This window comes from Dermacentor silvarum, chromosome 11 (assembly GCF_013339745.2).
Source record: "Dermacentor silvarum isolate Dsil-2018 chromosome 11, BIME_Dsil_1.4, whole genome shotgun sequence".
Taxonomy (NCBI): domain Eukaryota; kingdom Metazoa; phylum Arthropoda; class Arachnida; order Ixodida; family Ixodidae; genus Dermacentor; species Dermacentor silvarum.
In genome coordinates, this window is record NC_051164.1 from 101,569,868 (window position 1) to 101,588,300 (window position 18,433).

The window sequence follows — 18,433 nt, forward strand, 5'->3', positions numbered from 1 at the left end:
TCGTGTTCTGTGCGTTTGTTCGCTTTTTATCGTGACGGTGCGTTTCCTAGCGCGCGTGTGTGTCCATTTTTTCGTGGTGTTCCGTTTCCGGCTGCTCGCTGGAGCGTCATTGCGCAAGGCATTTTTTTGGTGTGGCAGTCGCTTGGGCGGCCGTTGCGGATAAGATAGGGCACGCTCATGGCGGGCCGGCTGGGAATATAGCGCTCTGTACGGGAGCGTGACCTTCCTTTTCTGATAAACTGGAATGGTCTCTTTGCCCCGATATCAGGATGGACCACACAGGGAACGAAACGCGGAGAAAAGTGGCCGCGTTCGTAGCAGGCTCAACCACACCATTTAGGCCTTGGTGAATTGCTGCTAGGTGAGAAGGAGCGAGTCACATATAGAGCATTGCCTCCGGTATCTGGACGCCAGGCGCTGGAGATCTCGGAGGCTATACTTTTACGCCCGGAATGTGGTTTCCATGTTGCTGCCGCATCAAGGCGGAAATGTCTGCCTGCCTCGAACGCGGTATCGAACAAGAGCTTAAGGATTTGGACCAGTCACGGTAGCACCCCCTTCCCCAGAATTGAAGTTAAATTTAAGGATTCACTTCAACACACAGTCATCTTTCCATTCGTACAACAATCTAATGTTGTCCTAGAGAAGCGATCGACAAATCTGTTGCCAGGCGCTACCAGCACCGTAACCAGGTCCCCAATGGAAATCCCCGGTTACCGTTATCCGATGCCACGCTTGATCACGCGGCGTATACACAAACGCGTGCCGTCAGTCGTCGCGCGTTTGTGTATAATAATAAACGTGTATAAAATAAATAAATCAAACAAACCGACGCGAGCCACGTGATGGAGATTTATATCGTCGCAGCAACTCTCGGCTTCCCTCGTTCTAAAGCGAAATCTCGTCGCCCGGTCGACCACTCCCACGAAAACCCGAGTCTCCATCGGCGAAAGCTTTGACCGCGTTTCTACGGCCGGCTCCCTGCAACCAACCCTATGCGCTGTTGTGTACTGCTACTATACTACAAGAACACCCAACTCCCCCACAGCAAAGCTAGCAGCCATCGTCGGCCAAAGCTTTATACCGTTTGGCCTGCGCTTTCGATCTCAAAAGGCCGAGGCAAGTGAGTTGAAGGCGGTGGGAAGAGAGAGAGAGGGCTATAGCGCCTGCATCGGCGAGACGCAAAGTGGATAAACGGCTGTTGCGATCGGTTTTCTTTCTTTTCGTCTTCATCCAGCGCGCTCAACAATCGCGCATTGTCCGCCGCGACTGTATACGACGCCTTGTGTGGGTCAGCGGCACGCGTTGGCTGTGTTTTGTGTAGTTGATGCTTCGTGAGAAATAGGCGATGGTGCGCCCGCGCGCTAGGCCGGGCTTTTCCTCCATGGGAAAAAGAGAGGAAACGATCTGGGGGGCTGAATAGGATGGGACCGGAATGCTCGCCGCGTTATGCCTGTTTGGTGGTTTTTGGGTTGGTTGGTTGGTTGGTTGGTCTGCGAAGCGGGCTTTCGCTTTCTGTATAGGCTGCCGGCGGCAGTAGGAGTTGCGTGGTAACTCGGCATGGTCGCGAGTGAGTGCGGTCGCTGATCGTTGCAGAGCGACCGCGCCCAATACAGTTTAATAAGGTCGTGAAACGTGAAACCGCTGTTAAAGTGCGAATGGAAAACGAACGAGAGTCATTTCAAGAACGCTGCTCCGGCGTTTACCGACGCCTTTCACGGCGCTGGGAGCTATAGGCTCATTCGATTCGCAGTGCACTTCGCGAACCCGGTGCACTGCGGTTTAATTGCCATTGCCGTGCTCGGCGCATAACCAGACCCGGAACAGTACACGAGCCCTGCACTATACCTCTCACGCGAATGCAGAGAAGGCTGTGAACGTGTTCTGCACGAAACTCGCTGCACTTGGTCAAACGAATGGCCACGTGCGGACGACGCCATGTTGCAGTGGTGCTTAAGTGCAGCGCACTCTGCGCTGGTTCAAGAAGTGCAGGCGAATCGAATGTATACCCTACGTTAACGCGGAGGGAATTGCACGGCTTAGTACGACTGCGCACCTGTGTGAGATCACTGACCTCGCTTACGCCCAACCGCGTCGCATACCGATTTAAAAATTTAGCAAATCTTTGTATTTCTAGCTTCATCTATAGGCTCGCTGCATACAGTTCGTATGCCGTCGTCCCGTCACATTGCGTCTCAAATAAATAAAAGCGTCAGCACCGTGTCGCGTTGTTTGTTTTACGGTCCCACCACGCGACAGAAAGTTGGTTGCCACATCGCCTGTACGCCAAAGCGCCGCACTTGAAACTTCTTTTCCACTGTGGAATCTTCACGACTCATGTAGCCATGCGCCATATAGCTCAGCACGCTACGTGCAATACGTCCTTCGTTGCCGGTCCGGCGTCGCGCTTCGCATACTTCGCTATTCGCTAGAAAACATGCGCGCACCCCTGCAGTCTGTGGCATACGTGCCGATGTGGCCGGCGGCTTATGCGTGCATGTAATACCAGGCCTCGTTTGCTTTGCCCCACTTTCCGGCGGCTCTACAAGCAAAATGGGTCCGCTCACTTCTGATCGATGGCGCGGCACACACCTTTTTTTTTTTTGCACGTGCGACTCCCTCGCGTTTTGCCGCGCTGTTAGACATGTCAAGGTGTGTCTCTCTCTTTTTTGAATGCGCGCCACATGCGTATTACCACGCAGACGCACGCACTCGTACAATTATCTCTCCTATATGGAGAGCAACCTGAAACTGTCACCCGTGCCTTGTGTTTAAGCTATCGCTCGTCCATCTGAGGGCGCGTTGACGGAGTTGCCTTTTCGTTCCCGTTTCAGCGTTCCTTGGTGCCTGCGTTGTGCGCCGCGCTGTATGTTTAGTGTGTTTAGACGTCACGCAGTGTCGGTGCACTCGTGACGTTGATGTCCCGATTGGGTAAAATAACGCGCACCTGTTGTGGATCTGTTGCGAATCTCCAGCGGGAGGGTCGAAAGACGATTCTCAGATATGCACGCGTGGATCAATACTTGCCTCGCTTGCTTCGACATTTAGGGTATAGATGTCAGTGGGGCCAAAGACGACCGCGGAGCCGAAGGCGATCGACGGCCCGAGAAGATAAGGAAACGCGGTTTAGATGTGTGTACCGTCTTTTATTTCCTCTGCATTCTCGACGTCGTCGTTACCTTGTAGTATGTAGGACCAATATAGAGTGACGCGTATGTCATTATAGGCGTGCTACATTTGGTCCTTCTGTATTTCCCTGTGCATGGGGTTGGAAAATATGCCACGTCGCTTCGCTGCTGCTAGCCGTAGGCCTATGTGTTCGGTGTGAATCCTTCACGTGGTCGAAGCGTCCCGCATAGCTTTTGCAAGAGAATGTATCTCCTTGTGCCGGTGTTTGTATCCCATACATTTGCTTTGAAGAACGTTTGACACCAAAAGTGGTTCGTATGTTGTAGACATTTTGGCGTGGCTGGTGGTGCGTCAGGTCGTGGGTTCGGCGCAGTGTGGCGTCCTTACACAGTGCTTTTTCAATGTTTGAATCCTGCTGCAGTAACTGCAGTTGTTGAAATAAAGGCATAATTAAGGCTTTCGGAATAGCATTTTATGTATACGACCAAGTACTCTTTGTCATTGTATCAAGCGCATATTTATGGAGAAAAAAAATAATAATTGCACGGACAACGCTAATGCGAGACACATCTGGAAGAGGTAGCAGCCATCACGGCACGCTGATCTGGAAACATGTATATACGTATTCAGTACGCTTTCTTATTTTGACGGCGCCTTCGCCGATGTTTGTTCCCTTTATTTGTGCTGCGTATATTTTGTGTTTGTTGGCTTCACAATATGTATGTATGTGTAATGTGTGTGTTTTGAGCCATTCTATTTCCAGACGCTACGCATTTGGCCCTTTCGAGAATGTCTATTACCATGCAATGTGTACTGAAAAAAAAAAAAAAAAAAAAACTATGGTGCCTCCGCACTATAGCTGATGTAATTAACAGGAAACTCAAAATTATGTTACGTTTGTGAAAGTTCGTCGAATCAACCAGACAAAGAAGAGGGAGAGAGAGAGAAAGAAAACAAACTAGCAAGATCGGAACTTCAGAACGCGGTGCCGTAGTCTCATCATTAATGTTAGAGAAGCACCGAGTTAGACTGAAACTGCGGGTTGAAATCCGACACGACAATAAATCTCCCTGTCCTGCCGACTTCGTCCGCGTTTGCCGTAGTTAAGCGCTTACCAGTAATGAATCGTAACCAGCTTGAATGACACAGGCGAGTACGTTTGCTTTCATTTAAATTTCGAATTAATCAACGGGCGAGCTTGTCCATAACTGGGATCATGGGACATTAATTATCGACGACCAGTCTCCAAAGTTGTTGCCCGCCAACTTCAGCATGTAAAGCCTAGTCACGCAAGCAGGAAATGCAGTGTAGAGTTTCGCGACAGACAGGAAGTATAACCTATAGCAACCAGCGAAACTCCAGCCTAGACTGAAAACGAACACGCAACAGGCAAAATTAGAAATGACACGTGGCACCTCGGGGGAGCAGCATTTTTTATTATCGTTTAAATCTCCTTTCCCTTGAAGCGAAACCCCCCGAATGTCGTGCACACAATAGAGGAAACGTGTTCGCGCGCTAATGATCAGAGTTGGTGTACTCGTTTCGTCCTAAAGCAAGCATCCACTGCCGCCAGTGTTGTTTATTGCAGTTGTCCCAGTGTCGGTGTGTATACGTGTCGTTGAATTTTTCAAACGAACACACGTGTCTGCCATTGTTGTTTTTCCCACCCGTTTATTTATTTTTTCTCCTTTGTTTGGTTTGTTTCAGTTTCCCTACCCAACTATTCAATAAGGCCACCCCAGTTGGGAAGAGGTAAAGAACCCGCCGTTTTTTTGTTGTCTCTTTTTGTTTTGCTCTTCTGTTTCTTTCTCTCATCCTGTCAAACTAACAACTATACATTCTCTTCTTCCGTTGCGCCTGGCGGGCATTTGTGTGTTGCACCCCCCCCCCCCCTTTTTTTTTTTACCCAACCCGCTGCGCGCGCTAACACCTCAGTTTTCTACAGCTTCGCTTCAGTAATGCTGCTACTGTTGCTGCTGCTGTCGTGCTTGTGACTCCGAATTTCTGCGCTTTTTTGCATGTATACCGTGCTTTCTCTCTTATTGTCTACACGCGGCAGCGTGCAGCTAACGCACGCTTTCCACGCCTACAGTTCGGTCGGGTCATTTACGACAGCGAGAACACGTTCATTCTGCACAACGAGAGAGCAGCTAGGCACGGCGTGCTTATATGTTCCTGTTCACTTGCTTCGCCGCATCGCACGCCGGAGTTCGCGCTTTCCTGCGTGGCGTCTGGACCGCATTCGATTGACGCTCATTGTTGTTTTTATTTGTTTAAATCCTTTTTTTTTTTTAGCTTTTCCTAGACGTAAAACGGGATGTGACCAGAGCCTGCGTCATGCCGGCATGCGAGCAACACACCTCCGCTACACTCCGACCAGGGGGCGCTGCGTCGGCCACCGCTCGCTACCGCCCCCTCGCGGGGCGTGGTGACAACGCTCGTGGGAGAACGTGCGCGGGCTGCGATGCGCCCGAAGTTTCCTAATGACTTTAACAATTAGCGAAAACGTCGAGCGCTCCTCACGCTCGACGCGTTGTGCCGCGGAAGTTTTTTTTTTTTTTTTTTTTTCATCCCGTCGCAAGTTGATGGCGCTGTATCTGCTGCAGTTCCCGTTGATGCTTCGGTGTTGCTGTTGTTGACAGCGGTGGCGTGGCGGCGTTGACGTTACGTTCGCTGAAGCTTCGGCGGCGTATCCGATGCAACAGCGTGTGAGGATCGGATGAAGGTTTACCGGGCCGCGCACGTCGTGGGCTTCTGTGCAGATTCGCGCGGTAGCTCCTCTTTATTTTGTTTGTTTTGTCGTTACTAAAGGCCTCGTGGTAGCTGTAGCATGTAGAAGGGTCGGGCTGTGTATGCTGGTTATCCAGTGACACCGCGACCTTTTTTGAGGTGTTCAGAGCAAGTGCAACGATGAAAACTAGCGAGGAACTTCCTAGGAAACAAACACGCCGCTCGACAGCGCATCGCGCTGTAACGCCGAGCACTCTGTAGAGCGAAGCTTATCGCGGCAATTATCTCTCGCGAGGCTCTTTTACTACGTGCGCGCGTAGATCCGCGCGTCTAAAATTAGAGCGAGAGAATGAACTTTAATCACCAGGAATGGTTCAGTCTCCTAAGCAAAGCCAGGGTGGAGAGGGTCGTAAACAAACAAACGAACAAAAGCACGAACGAACGAACGAATGAACGAACGAGCACTCATATAGTCATAGCCAATGGCAGGGCTCTTCTATTTATGGCAAATTAGCTTCGGTGTACTCAGAGCTCGGGCTTGGGGCAGTACGGTGCATTATGTCTTGCGGCGGTAAAGATAGGATTAATTGGTGAGGGTTACCGTTCTAGTTAGTGATAACAAGCGATCTCTAAGAGACACTGTTAGTGCTAGGGCGCCGCTTTATTTTGGCTACCTGGGGTTTCATAGCGGCCCTCCCTGCGCACACGCCACCTATCGGATTGTCACCGGCAATCGAACCCACGACTGTGGGCTCAGTAGCAGAACCGCCATGTATAGAGAGTAACGCCTCCTTCCCTACGCGGGGTGAAAGGAAAAGTCGTGCAGTCCGGGCTCTTTAATTCAGATCACGCGACCGCGCCGCGGTTTGAAGCGGGAAGCTTACGTACTGTGGAGCTTATATTAGGCTAGCTCTGAGTGATGTTTATATTAGGGTTATGCCGCGGGGTTCCGCAAGATCGTGATCATGACGATAGCGCGGGGAGAAAAAAAAAAGAATGACTGCGCAGCAAGAAAAGGTTAAAGCTTGCATGCTATGCTTGCGGAAGTGCGGAAGGATGAATGACAGCGTACACACGCACGCACGAACGCACACAAACATGCGTGGCGGGGTCATCAGCCGTGGCTGTGCAGGTCTCATGCAGCCAAAGGCGTTCGCACGATGTTCCGACGGAAGAGCTCACGTGTAGCGCCGGGCTTGCAGCGCCATCGACTGTGCACACCAACGCGTCCTCGCAGGTCACGAAGCGCGTGTAGCCGTTCGCAATTAATACTGCCTCCCCCCCCCCCCCCCCCCCCCCCGGGCCGCCTCGTAGACGGACACACGCATGCATACTCAAGCACAAGCATTGTACGTGCTATGATGAAAGTCGATGTTACGCGCTGTGGTGGCTCAGAGGCAACGTCGTCCTGTTGCTATGCACGAGGTTGCAGGTTCGATTCCCGGTCCCGGCCCGCGCATTTCGCCTTGAAGTGCAGGCAGGAAAGAAGAACAGAGAGAGAGAGAGTATACGAATCGAGCTTCGAGGAGCAAGCTCCGGTCAAAACGAACCCGCAACCTTCCATTAACACCCGCGTAGCTCAGGTATGGGACATCACTCAATCAATCAATCGATCGATCGACAAGTCAACAGAGGTCAGTTAAGTTTTACAGAAGCTGTCCTAAGAGCTACACCCGAAACGTTTTTTTTTTTTTTTTTTTTTTTTTGCAGCAGATACTCTGCACGAATAGATTCATGGGCGATAAGCCAAGCAGCCAACATATGTTATCTCGAAAGCTTGCGGCGTGCTTGCACCCGTGTTCTTAATCAGGCAAGTCGTTATCCGAGGCTTTCATACACTCGCGCTCGATCACGCACGCACACTGGATAGAGGGCAACGCCGCCGCAAGCCTGTAATCGCGTTCGCTCCGATCGACGTTCCCGCTCGCCTTGTCATTCTAAAGGGGAAGCTGCGAGTGCACCTGTAGTATGCAGGTATAGACCAACAACGACCGGTGCTTGCTTATTGAAGCAGGCACGGCGCAGAGCAGACCAAAGGTGGGCCGACCGCGACGACTACTTGCGCTCCGACGTGTGACCCCGATTCGCTCCGCACGCCTTGCGCAACCACCGAAGCAAACGCCCCTTGACGCGTAAAAGAAATACTGGGAGGAAAGGACGCCTGCGGCGCGGTTCACTTCGTTCATTGTCTATAAACCGCGTGCGCAGGGAGAGAGCGCGGCGCACCTCTTCGAACACAAGGGCGAACGGTTCGCGACGCGAGCCCCAACAGTGGCCGTTTCAATCCGAGACAAGAAGAAGAAGAAGAAAAGCAAGGAGCAACGGCGTCTTCGACGAGCAGTTTCGTCCGTTGTTACACGGCCAATAACGCATCATTCGTGGTCCCCTCTCGTCGAGCAGCGGCGTGTGAGGAAGTTAGCCGGAGAACGCTTCTGCAGCGATGCCGTTGTGTGGTCGTGTTCACGTCCGTGCGCGTAGCTCTGCTATATATACATGCGACTACGAGACGAAGCCCCCCTCCCGCAGAGTGACCGCGATGTTCGCTGACGTCAGTCAATCGGGACCTCCTCCCCCCTTTATCTATTCGGTCAGTAGGCAAACCCGTAAGCGTGGCCGCAAGAGTAGTCGGTGCAGCAGCAACAAGAACGAGAAGTTGAACTCGTCGAACTGAAGCAGTATATAGCGCCCCGTGACTCCGTTGGTAGCGTGGCGACCGAGACAAGAAAGGCTAAGCCCGTCGAAACATTGGTACGCCTGTGTGTCTATACACAGCGGCCGCAACTACTTGAAGTGGAAACAAACTTGAGTCGTCCTTTTTTCTGTGCTTGTCGGAGTCTGAAACATCAGGTCGTCGTGAAGCTTCGCGCTGCGTTTTGCGAACCGGATTGGGAATGGGTGCACCCGAATGCGACGGTGCGCCTTGAGAGACAGCAGGGTGCTCTTGTATAGTGTGCCTTGTGCATTCGACTTAGAGGGGGGGTCAACCTGTCACGCCTGGCGTGTTTTCCTGTTCGACGTGTGCGTTCGCTGGGCCGAGGGGACGCAATTGGTGGCCCGGTGCGCGTAACAGAATCGGACGTAGCGCAAACGAGAGAAGAAGAGTAACAAAAATTACAACCCCCCAAACAGAAATTTAGAAATACCAATAATAATTATGGCAGTGACAGCTGTAAGTAATTTCCGCCTTGCGACCTCTTCGCGCTGCATAGTTTGTTCTGTGGCGCCCTCTTTCGCAACTCCCCCTTCCCCTTTCCTCTAAGTGCATAGTTTGCGCACAGCGCCATTCAAAGCAACATTTTGAGTGACGACCAAGGAGGTTTGTCTTGATGACGACTGACCGCTGACCCAGAATGAAATTCACGATTGGCACTTCAAATTACAACCCTTCGACACGTGCCAAAGTCGTCAGTGAGGTCAGAATCAAATATAGGCAAGGCGGTATTTCTGAAAGCATTCCGTGGCGCCGTGTGCCAAAGACCCTCCCCCGAGACCGGGAAACGTTTCAAGCGCCCTCTATACCGGCCTAGCCTGGAGCTCAACTATGGCTAACCGGCCGTCTGCCACTACTACCTAGTGACTAGTATACTACTTTGCGTGTCAATTCGCGCTAACCCTTCTGACGGTCATAGTATGCGGAGCGGGATAAGTACGGGTCTCCCTGCTCGCCGCTGTGCCCTTACACCGGCCGATAGATATGGCCTCGCGCACGCGAAACGAGACACCGTGAATTATACCCCATGATGATGAGGCAACAATGCGTTTAGGAAGTCGCGGGCGTATGGAGCGCGTTTGTTGCGATCGCGTGCGTGGAAGTATCGTGATCGGTTTTCCCGACTGCTCTCTGGGTGCTTCCGCCTCTGCAAGCGCTGGCGCGCGCGCTTTCGTTCTTACTTCCTTTTCTTACTTCCGGCGTGTTGCAGGCGGAAATCAAGTTTGCACTCCGTCCCGATCGTTCGCGGCTTCGACTGCATATCGCGGATGCATCGGGGCTCGCAAGGCGGCGGTTACATTGATTGAATCACGGATGATCGTACGGTCAGTGCGCGCCCGCGCATGGCTGAGAAAATGGCGGGCTTGGTGGTGTTCGCGCCTCTAAGCTGTATGCAATGAGGTCATTGGGAGGAGTTTGAGGAGGGTGGGACGGGACGTAACTGAAGCCGACCGACTGATCGCAAACCACAGCGTTGAGTTAATGCCCTCACCGTGTCTAAATAAGTGAGTGCAGTATTGTAATAGAAGCAGCGGAGCTAATGCGTCAGCCGTAACCAGGATATGCGAGCGAGCCTGTTAGAATGCTCTTTCTGTAGGGCGTATGTACAGGGCGATGCAATGCGAGAAGGAACATGTATAATGGGTGCTGAGTGTCCAACGACCTGCAGTTTAGCTAAAGCCGAGCTAGCACAAGCGGCAGTCGCCATTAATGCCGCAACCGCGTCAATGTAAATGAGTGCAGCGTTGTAGAAGCTATAGAGGCTAAAGCGCTAGCCGCAGCCATGCAGAACATATGCTTGTTGTACTGCACAGTTTTCCTATTGTTAACTAGTACCTGCAGCGGCCGCGGAGGCGCGCCTCAGACTATACGAAATATGTACAGTTGGCAACAAAAATTTACAGGACACAGGTTCCACAACGAATGTGAATTCCTGCTCTGTAATGTATTGAGCTTCCAATTTAATCGACCACTGTCGCAAAAACTACTACAGATTGAAACAGTGGTCTTTGCAGAAGTGTCAATTCGACAGCTCCTATTTTGACATGCGCTAAGCGGCTTTCCTGTATGATATATATATATATATATATATATATATATATATATATATATATATATATATATATATATATATATACTGTGAAACGTTTCTTTGTTTGCTAAGGCAAGGACGACCAAGGACATTCAATGCAAATAAGGTGTCCCACTTCGTATTGGTCCGCCGTGTACTTTGCACACGGAAAGTAAGCGGAATACAGTTTTTCAATCTAAATGCTAAATTCGCTGCCATGCGATCTGTCATGGAAATTTCGATAGCACTCGTAGCACTGACTCGGTGATACGTAAGCACAACGCACCACAATAAACTCTGTAAAACCCCGCGACAACTTATCGATGTTAGTGACGTATTATCTGAGTTCCATTTTCCTTATTTCTGATGCAGTGTCGTCTGTTTTCCAGAACAGTGTCAGCAGACGACGGCGCTGAAAACGCGTAATGTAACGCTTAACTATTGAGACTCATTAAATGATCATGGGACTAGAAACTTAGTATTTCACTTGAGCAGCGCACATAAATTAGAAGCGCTGCTTAAATCGAAGATTAATCGTTATACTTGACAACTATCGAAGTTGTCAGGTCATTCAGAAGAGAAACATTTCTTGATAGGTAAAAGAAAAGAAAACTTAAATACTTTCATACAAACGCCGGAAGAAAAGAAACGCAGCTACATAGCCATCTGCACCCGCCTGCTCGCTTCTGCACGTACCGTATAGTCTCCCAGCAGGGCACTTAATTCGTCAAAACACAGACTTACAACTCTGTCAGTGGGGGGACCCACCGCTCCAGAACGCGAAGCCGACTAGCGCCGAAGCCGCCGAAGCCTTTAAGTAGGCTATCGCTGCATATCTATGCCGCCGCGCGCCGAGTAACAGAACTGCAACCCTCGTTCGCCCGCAACCTACTCCAGCGATACTGACAGCTACAACAAGAAACGATAGGCGTAAAGAACGCGCTTGGCAGCGGTCAGCAGCAACAGCTACACACAACACGTCGTTTCACGGAGAAAGGAAGCGACGGCGATCCGATGCACGGGTCATGCTGCAGGACTCGCGCGAAGTGGTGGTATCTCTCGGCCGTAATTATAACCCGTCTCGTTCAATGGTCGACACCCCTTCCTCGTCCCCCCTCACCATCACCACCACCACCACTGTTCTCTCTAGTTCCCGCCTCTCTCGTATGGTGGCGCAATCGCGCCACGGAATCTTCCGTCGTCGTGATCGACGCTGCTCGCTCGCGATGTTGTGATACGTGAAAGCGAAAAGAGCGGCGAGAGAGGGCCTCTTATACTCAGTGTGTGATGTAGGCAGACAATCGGGCGCCTGGCCTATTGAGCAACGAAACGACCTGTCGCCTTTGATTAAGAGAAGAGAAAGACTCGTTCCGCGTCTGGGGGTGCCAGTTGCTGTAGGAAACAATTACGAGCGACGCTTGCCCCTTGTTCTTTTCAATCGTTATTTGTCTTTCACGCGCACGCGCGCCTCAATTGATGCTTGAATACGGTCACGCCTGCAGCGTACCACGCGAGCCGCTCGCTCGCGGCAATTCCTTACTATACGGCTGAAAACAAAAACTATGCATGCAGTATTTTAGTTTGTCCTGTTATTATGGCAGCGCGTGCAAGTATGTATCGGGTGGCTATTGCATCCTTCCTTCTTTCCTGCTGTGCTTTATATTTGTGCTGCGTTGATTGTGCGTGTAACGACTAACTCATTGTTCTGTCCTGCTGGTGGAAGCGCAATATTTGCTGCGGCATTTGTAGTCTGTTTGGCTTTGAAACGCTAATAAGGCAAGGGTATGAAAACAGCGCTGACTCGCATGAAATTAGTGTTGGCACTGTGCTAAGTTTAGTTAGTGTATTGTGGGTAGACTATTAATGCCTCTAGTTATTGTATGTATGCTCTGGTATTTAAAGTATACCAGCATAAACATTAGAGAGACCATATAAAGTCTATCACATATAGCTGATGGTCCGTATTGTACATGTGCACACACATTGTAATCCATTGAATTTTACCTACATTCTAGGTATGCGACAGTCCGGAGAACGTCTTAGTGCACTCCTGTAGAACGTTTGCGAAGCTTTCTGCTAGTAGGCTGTTAGTAGTGCAGACCTTAATATAGCCCGTAAAACGTCGGTGAACTTTAACAGTATTTGTTCGCAAAATCTCAGAGACAGCCTCACACGAAACTTTTGCTCGGGCTGTCAGTTGCCTCCTATTTATCACTGGCTGACGCTAACACCGTCACTTCATATATAAGCCACTCTCGTATAGAACCGGTACTGTTCCTAATCGTCTACGCGTTGTGTTCTATTTGTTATTGGTGCAGAGCGCATCCGCTACACGACCGAGTACACGTGCGAGGGCCGCGAGTTGAACATCTCGTGCCCGGACAACTACCAGATCCACCTGGTTCGCGCCAACTACGGCCGGCTCAGCATCGGCATCTGCAACGACTTCGGTCGGCTCGACTGGAGCGTCAACTGCATGTCCTACAAGTCGTTCCTCATCATGCAGGACAGGTGAGAACGACCCACTCTTTTGCAAATGAGGTTGCCGGGAGCAGGTGACACGCCGGTCGTATACCTGCCCGAGGCGGGGGTGCGCGTCTGGGAGCTAGGAGTGATGAACCCTCAGAGAAAGGGGAGAAACATAAATATACTTCTTGTTCTTGAAGGAGGGACGCGTTATCTAAAACCATGTTTATGAAAGTTCGAGTCGAACCTTTGACACCTTCACGTGTCATTGTTGTAGTTGAATTCGACCTTCATTGCAGCAAGGGCCTCTTCTTCTTTTTTTTTTTATTCTTCACCTGCTTTCGACTCATATTTGATTTCATTGTTTCACCATCAAGCAATTACTTATTGCGCAAAGGCCGGTGAAAACGTTGCCAAGAACTTTCAATGTTATTAATGTCAATCCGTCAAAATAGCGGACCGAAAAGAAAGTAAATACATGCGTACGGCGTATGCATGGTAACAGAAGAAAAGGTGTCTATACTGTTCTGATCCCGTTATGCTAGTAATAGGGTGGCTGAGTGCTGTTTAAGTGAAATTCTCATACTTCCATATGTACGTGTGCATTGCATGGATAGGTAGTTTGCTGGCAGCTGAAGACTCCTGGCGCTTTGCAGCATCACGCCGTACAGATCCTTTCGTAGTGTCATCGTATTATTTTCCACATAGTTGCTTTCTCAATCCTTCCAGGTGCGCACACAAGTCAAGCTGCGGTACGCACGTGTCCAGCAGTCTCTTCGGAGATCCCTGTCCCGGTACTCTCAAGTACCTGGAGATGCAGTACCACTGCGTACTCGGTAAGCAGCAGTCTGTCCTACCAGCAGAGATGCTTAAGCGTTACTACCATTCGCAGAATGACGTAAACGTCAACAACAGTGCCGGTGGCGCCATCTCTCGCCGTTCAGTTTAGTTCAACCAGAGCTCATGGACGTGCAGACCCAGGAGCAGATTTTGTCCTAACTTAGCTTTCCTTGTCAGGTAAACGTCGAATACAGTCAGATTGTGTGCCGACAATGAGATCAATCAGTGAGCAGGCTTACGCGAAACCAGAGCTTCCGTCAACTCAGAAGTACGTAGTGAAATAAGAACGCGCCGAGCCAAACGCGGGTCTGGTACGCGGGCGAACGGCATTGTGCCATAGAGCTTCCGCCTAACGTTCATCCACAACACTGCGCGCGAGATCGTGCAATGGTTATTAATAACCTCCGGGGCAGATCGACCCATCCTGCCCCAGAGAGAGAACGAGTTCTGATTGCTATCGCAGGATCTTTCTTCCGCCGCCATATAGGGAAAAGAGAAAAATATAGAAAGTCGCACCAAATCGAACACGACTGAGTCGCTGACCTTTGGTTTGTTGGGCAGCGCGGGAGAAAGAACTTTCCTCAGAAAGAAGACAGAATAAGTGGGGAATGGTGTTCGTGTGTGTGTGTTTGTGTTGGGGAAGGGAGGTTAGAGTGACCGTGGGGTGGCGCTGTGTGTGTAGTCCAGCTTCTCGAAGAAAGGCTTCGATCGTGCGCCAACAACGACGGCATTCGCCGGAAGGCCGCAGCTGCACACAGGCGCTCTTGAGAAGATCCGCAACCGAACGCTCCACAGAGAGAAACCCCTTGAGAGGAAAGCCTCTTCTCCGGCCTTCCCGCGCATTCGCCACCATACCCCCCCCCTTTCATTCTCCTTCCCGAGCTCTGCTCAAGTGCTCGGCTTCGCTCGATGCTCGGGAATGCGCGCTGCACAGAGCGAAGGCACGCGAGAGTCCAACCACGTTCGCCAAAGCGCCGATGTCGACGTCGCTGCCGTTGGAGGGGAAGGAGAATCTGACTCCGGACATGCTCGGGGACAACGACGGGGCTAGATAGGGGACAGGAGCGGTGGAAGGGGTTGGTCAGGGCCCGGAGTCCCAGCCGTGTTCTCATTAAAACGGTATACAGCCTCGCGGAAGCTGGAACTCTAGTAAGGTACTCGACAGAGCGGGCTGGTGCTTCGTACACGCACGTAGGGCTACTTCCAATACGCGTGGTTGTCTGCTTTCCAAAGCAGACGACGCTGCAAACGCGCCACGCATAGTGGAGTTTAGTATATTATACAGTGCATCCGAGGACGCTTCGTGCCGTCTGCTTTCCAAAGCACAAGCAGACGGCGCTGCAAACACACCACGTCTGGCGGTGAGTATCCGATACAGTACAACCGGGCATCCGGGGTTGCATCGTCGTCTGCTTTTCAAAGCAGAACCAGACGACATTGCGAACGCGCGACGCATGGCCGGGGTTCTTTGTCGGCGGAACTACAATTTCTGCCGCGCATTCATCGACGGGCTCCTGTAGCTCCGGCTTCGCTGCACGGTCCTGTCGAAACTGCCTGGAGTATTAAACATGTCATCCGCTGCGTCGCTCGCCGCAGCCCGCGCCAAAGGCGACAGATGACGCCTTCAATCCCACCACTACCTTCGTGACCCCGGGCGTTCTCGTTTCAATACCTCACACACACACACACACACACACACCCTCACCACTCTTCACTTCGGAGTTGAAAATGAACCAACTTCTATGACTCTCCCTGAAGCAGCTCGCCTGCTTCGATCGGTGTGGCGAAGACCGGAACGGTTTGTGGTGAAGGGGGAGCGATGAAATGAGTCGGGGAGGTGGGAGCTGGTGAGAGAATTCGAGCTGCTCTGGCTCCTTCCCCTATCTCGAAATGACCGATGAGATTAATCGAAACTGCAGGAGTGGGGGCACCGTGGATTCTCATTCTCCTCAACCGCATTCTCATATACTCTCTCGAAACCCACCGCGCCACTTCTCCGTTCTGCGCGTCGACTCGTTCTAAAGCCTCATCCCCCCCCCCCCCCCCTCCCTCCCGACGCTCCCACCGGTCGCCACCTGGTATGCGTTGCCCACCGCCGGCGCTCGGCTATCTGGACGACATTAAGCTTTGCGGTTTGAACGCCGGTCCCCCGCCCCTCCCGCGGCGACGTCGACAGGGTTGAACACGCATTCCTGCACATAGCTCGGCAGGCGACGTCGGGGTTCGGGTTCGCCGCGAGTTACCTCATACCGCGTACACTCGAATCTAAGCCTCCCTTCGAATGTTCGCAGATCATCTTATGCCAGCAAGCTCCGAGCACTCATTTTCTTTCTATGTCTTTGCGTCTATTCTCCTTCCCCAACAGTGCTGACCGGGGTTCAGGCGTCAGCTGCGCGCAAGACAGTTATCGCAGTATCGCGATAACTGTGACTACGATAGCAGTCAGAAGGCTTTCCTCGTCCATGTCAATCTGTCTCTCTCTCCATTCAATATTGAAGAGACGGTAAAGACATGTGCTGAATCAAAATAGAATGGCACGCCACGTGTGATATACATGTGATATACAATTGCATGTAAACAGAAAATGTATTGAACGCCACGGAAAGTCAATAGAAACGCAACATAATGTATATCAGGACTGTTGTACGGCGTTTCGGCATCAGTGATTGTTGCAAGTAACTTCCCGAATGCCTGGAACTGCAATTCGATTCCGGCGAACTGTCTATACTTTTGTCTTCAGCATATTGCAAGAAAAGAACGGTATGGCTTATATTCGAGCAAACGCGGCATATCGCTCTTATGAACGTGTGTTTGGGACGGTGCCGGGCCCTGGTCTGGTTAGCCATCCCAACCCCGTGTCCTCCTACTACTTCTCGCACCGTCGATTTGTCGATCCGGACACGTGACGTGCCTTTACTTAATTCGACGGGTCAATTACTGCGAAGTCTCTTGCGTGAGGGCGCAGCAATTCGGCGCCGTCATCTCTTCCCGTTTGGCAGAATCTTCCAAAAATCGATGCCTGGAAAGTTTAGGAAAGGGGCAGATCGATGCGGGGGATTCCATTCGGGCTTGCATAGTGTTAGGAGAAGTGATTTATAATTCGAAACCCAATTATAACTTGCTCCCTGTGCGGCGTCTGCAAAATATTGGTAATTAACGCTTTACTTTGTGAGTGAGGGTTTCTTAGAATAGTTATGCAGCCTTTAACCTTTACTTGGCCTAGTCAGCGCTTTACGCCTCAGATTTCCGTCAAATTATGGCGATATTGAAACCACCGTAATCTTTGTGCTGGGATCATGATGCTATCCAAGTCCCATGTAGCGAACACCTTTACCATATGATATTCTCTCATATTTTGTTATCACGAAGGAAGATGAACACGATAACGTGTGTGTGACCTACACAACGCTAATCACGAATATATATAGCTCTAGGGTTTACCATCGATTGCGGCATATAATCATCACCAAATTGAACGTAGTCGGTTACATCAGCCGAAGCCACTGATCTCACATCACACGCCGCTTAAATATACAAAAAGAAATAGTGAAACGCGTAACGTCACATAGATCTGCATGACATTTAAAACTAAAGATCATCGTTCGTTTTCTCCGCTTATAATTATAACACCTTCCCCCTCTTTTCTTTTCTCGCGGAATAAAACAAAACAAAAATCTACAGAGGATAGTGAAAGAATGCGCTACTTGTATAAAATGATCGAGTGCTTCTCTTTAGCGTGCTTTAGTAGTAACGTCTAGTTGGTGGCGTATAGTGACACCTAGCTATATCTCTATACCTCCAGCCAGTGCATGGAGCGTGTATTGCACCCCGTAAGTCTTCGAAGCCCGCGGTTGCTCGATTCACTACATAGATAGCAGCTACAGCAGACTGAAGGTCGCTTTTTGATTCTCCGCCATATTGAAGCAGAGCGGGCACTTCGTCGACCCAATTGAGAATTCGGCGATGTTCATCCTTTCGAGCGGCGACGCTGTACATACATCCCACCCATAAATTCGGCCCCCTCGAAACGAAGTGTCGACGACCGATTCATCGCCACCGCTATGTGGCGATAGGATCGGGCGAACGAGAGAGACAGAGAGAGAGTGAGGGAGAGACATTGACAATTCCGCCACAGCCAGCTGCACGCGTGCGTATGCGGCCACAGATCACTGCCAAAACGCGTTTCGCGTCCGCCATTCCGGGGGCTTCCGCCCGGCCCCTTCCTATATAACCCGCCACCTTGTCCGCTCTCCCGGACGCCTTTCTTATTTAGCGGGCAAAAACAGACGTCCAGGCTTGTTTCATTCGGGTTTCTTTCTTTCTTTCTTTCTTTCTTTCTTTCTTTCTTTCTTTCTTTCTTTCTTTCTTTCTTTCTTTCTTTGCATCGACACCGCTGCGTTCCTGCAGCGCCCCCTAGGCCGGTGGTGCGGTCCGGGAGCTATATGGCTTTATACAGGATGGGTAGGAGACGCGCACGCGCGATATAG

At 50.9% G+C, this 18,433-nt stretch overlaps 1 protein-coding gene across 1 annotated transcript in view; it reads left to right on the plus strand.

Moving 5' to 3' along the window:
- The window catches only part of LOC119433519 (latrophilin Cirl-like), a 290,667-nt gene that overhangs the window by 240,671 nt on the left and 31,563 nt on the right, over positions 1–18,433 (plus strand). Inside the window, 3 exon segments of the mRNA XM_037700760.2 lie at positions 4,837–4,881; positions 12,959–13,151; positions 13,836–13,942. Of these exon segments, the coding sequence (XP_037556688.1) occupies positions 4,837–4,881; positions 12,959–13,151; positions 13,836–13,942 (345 nt within the window).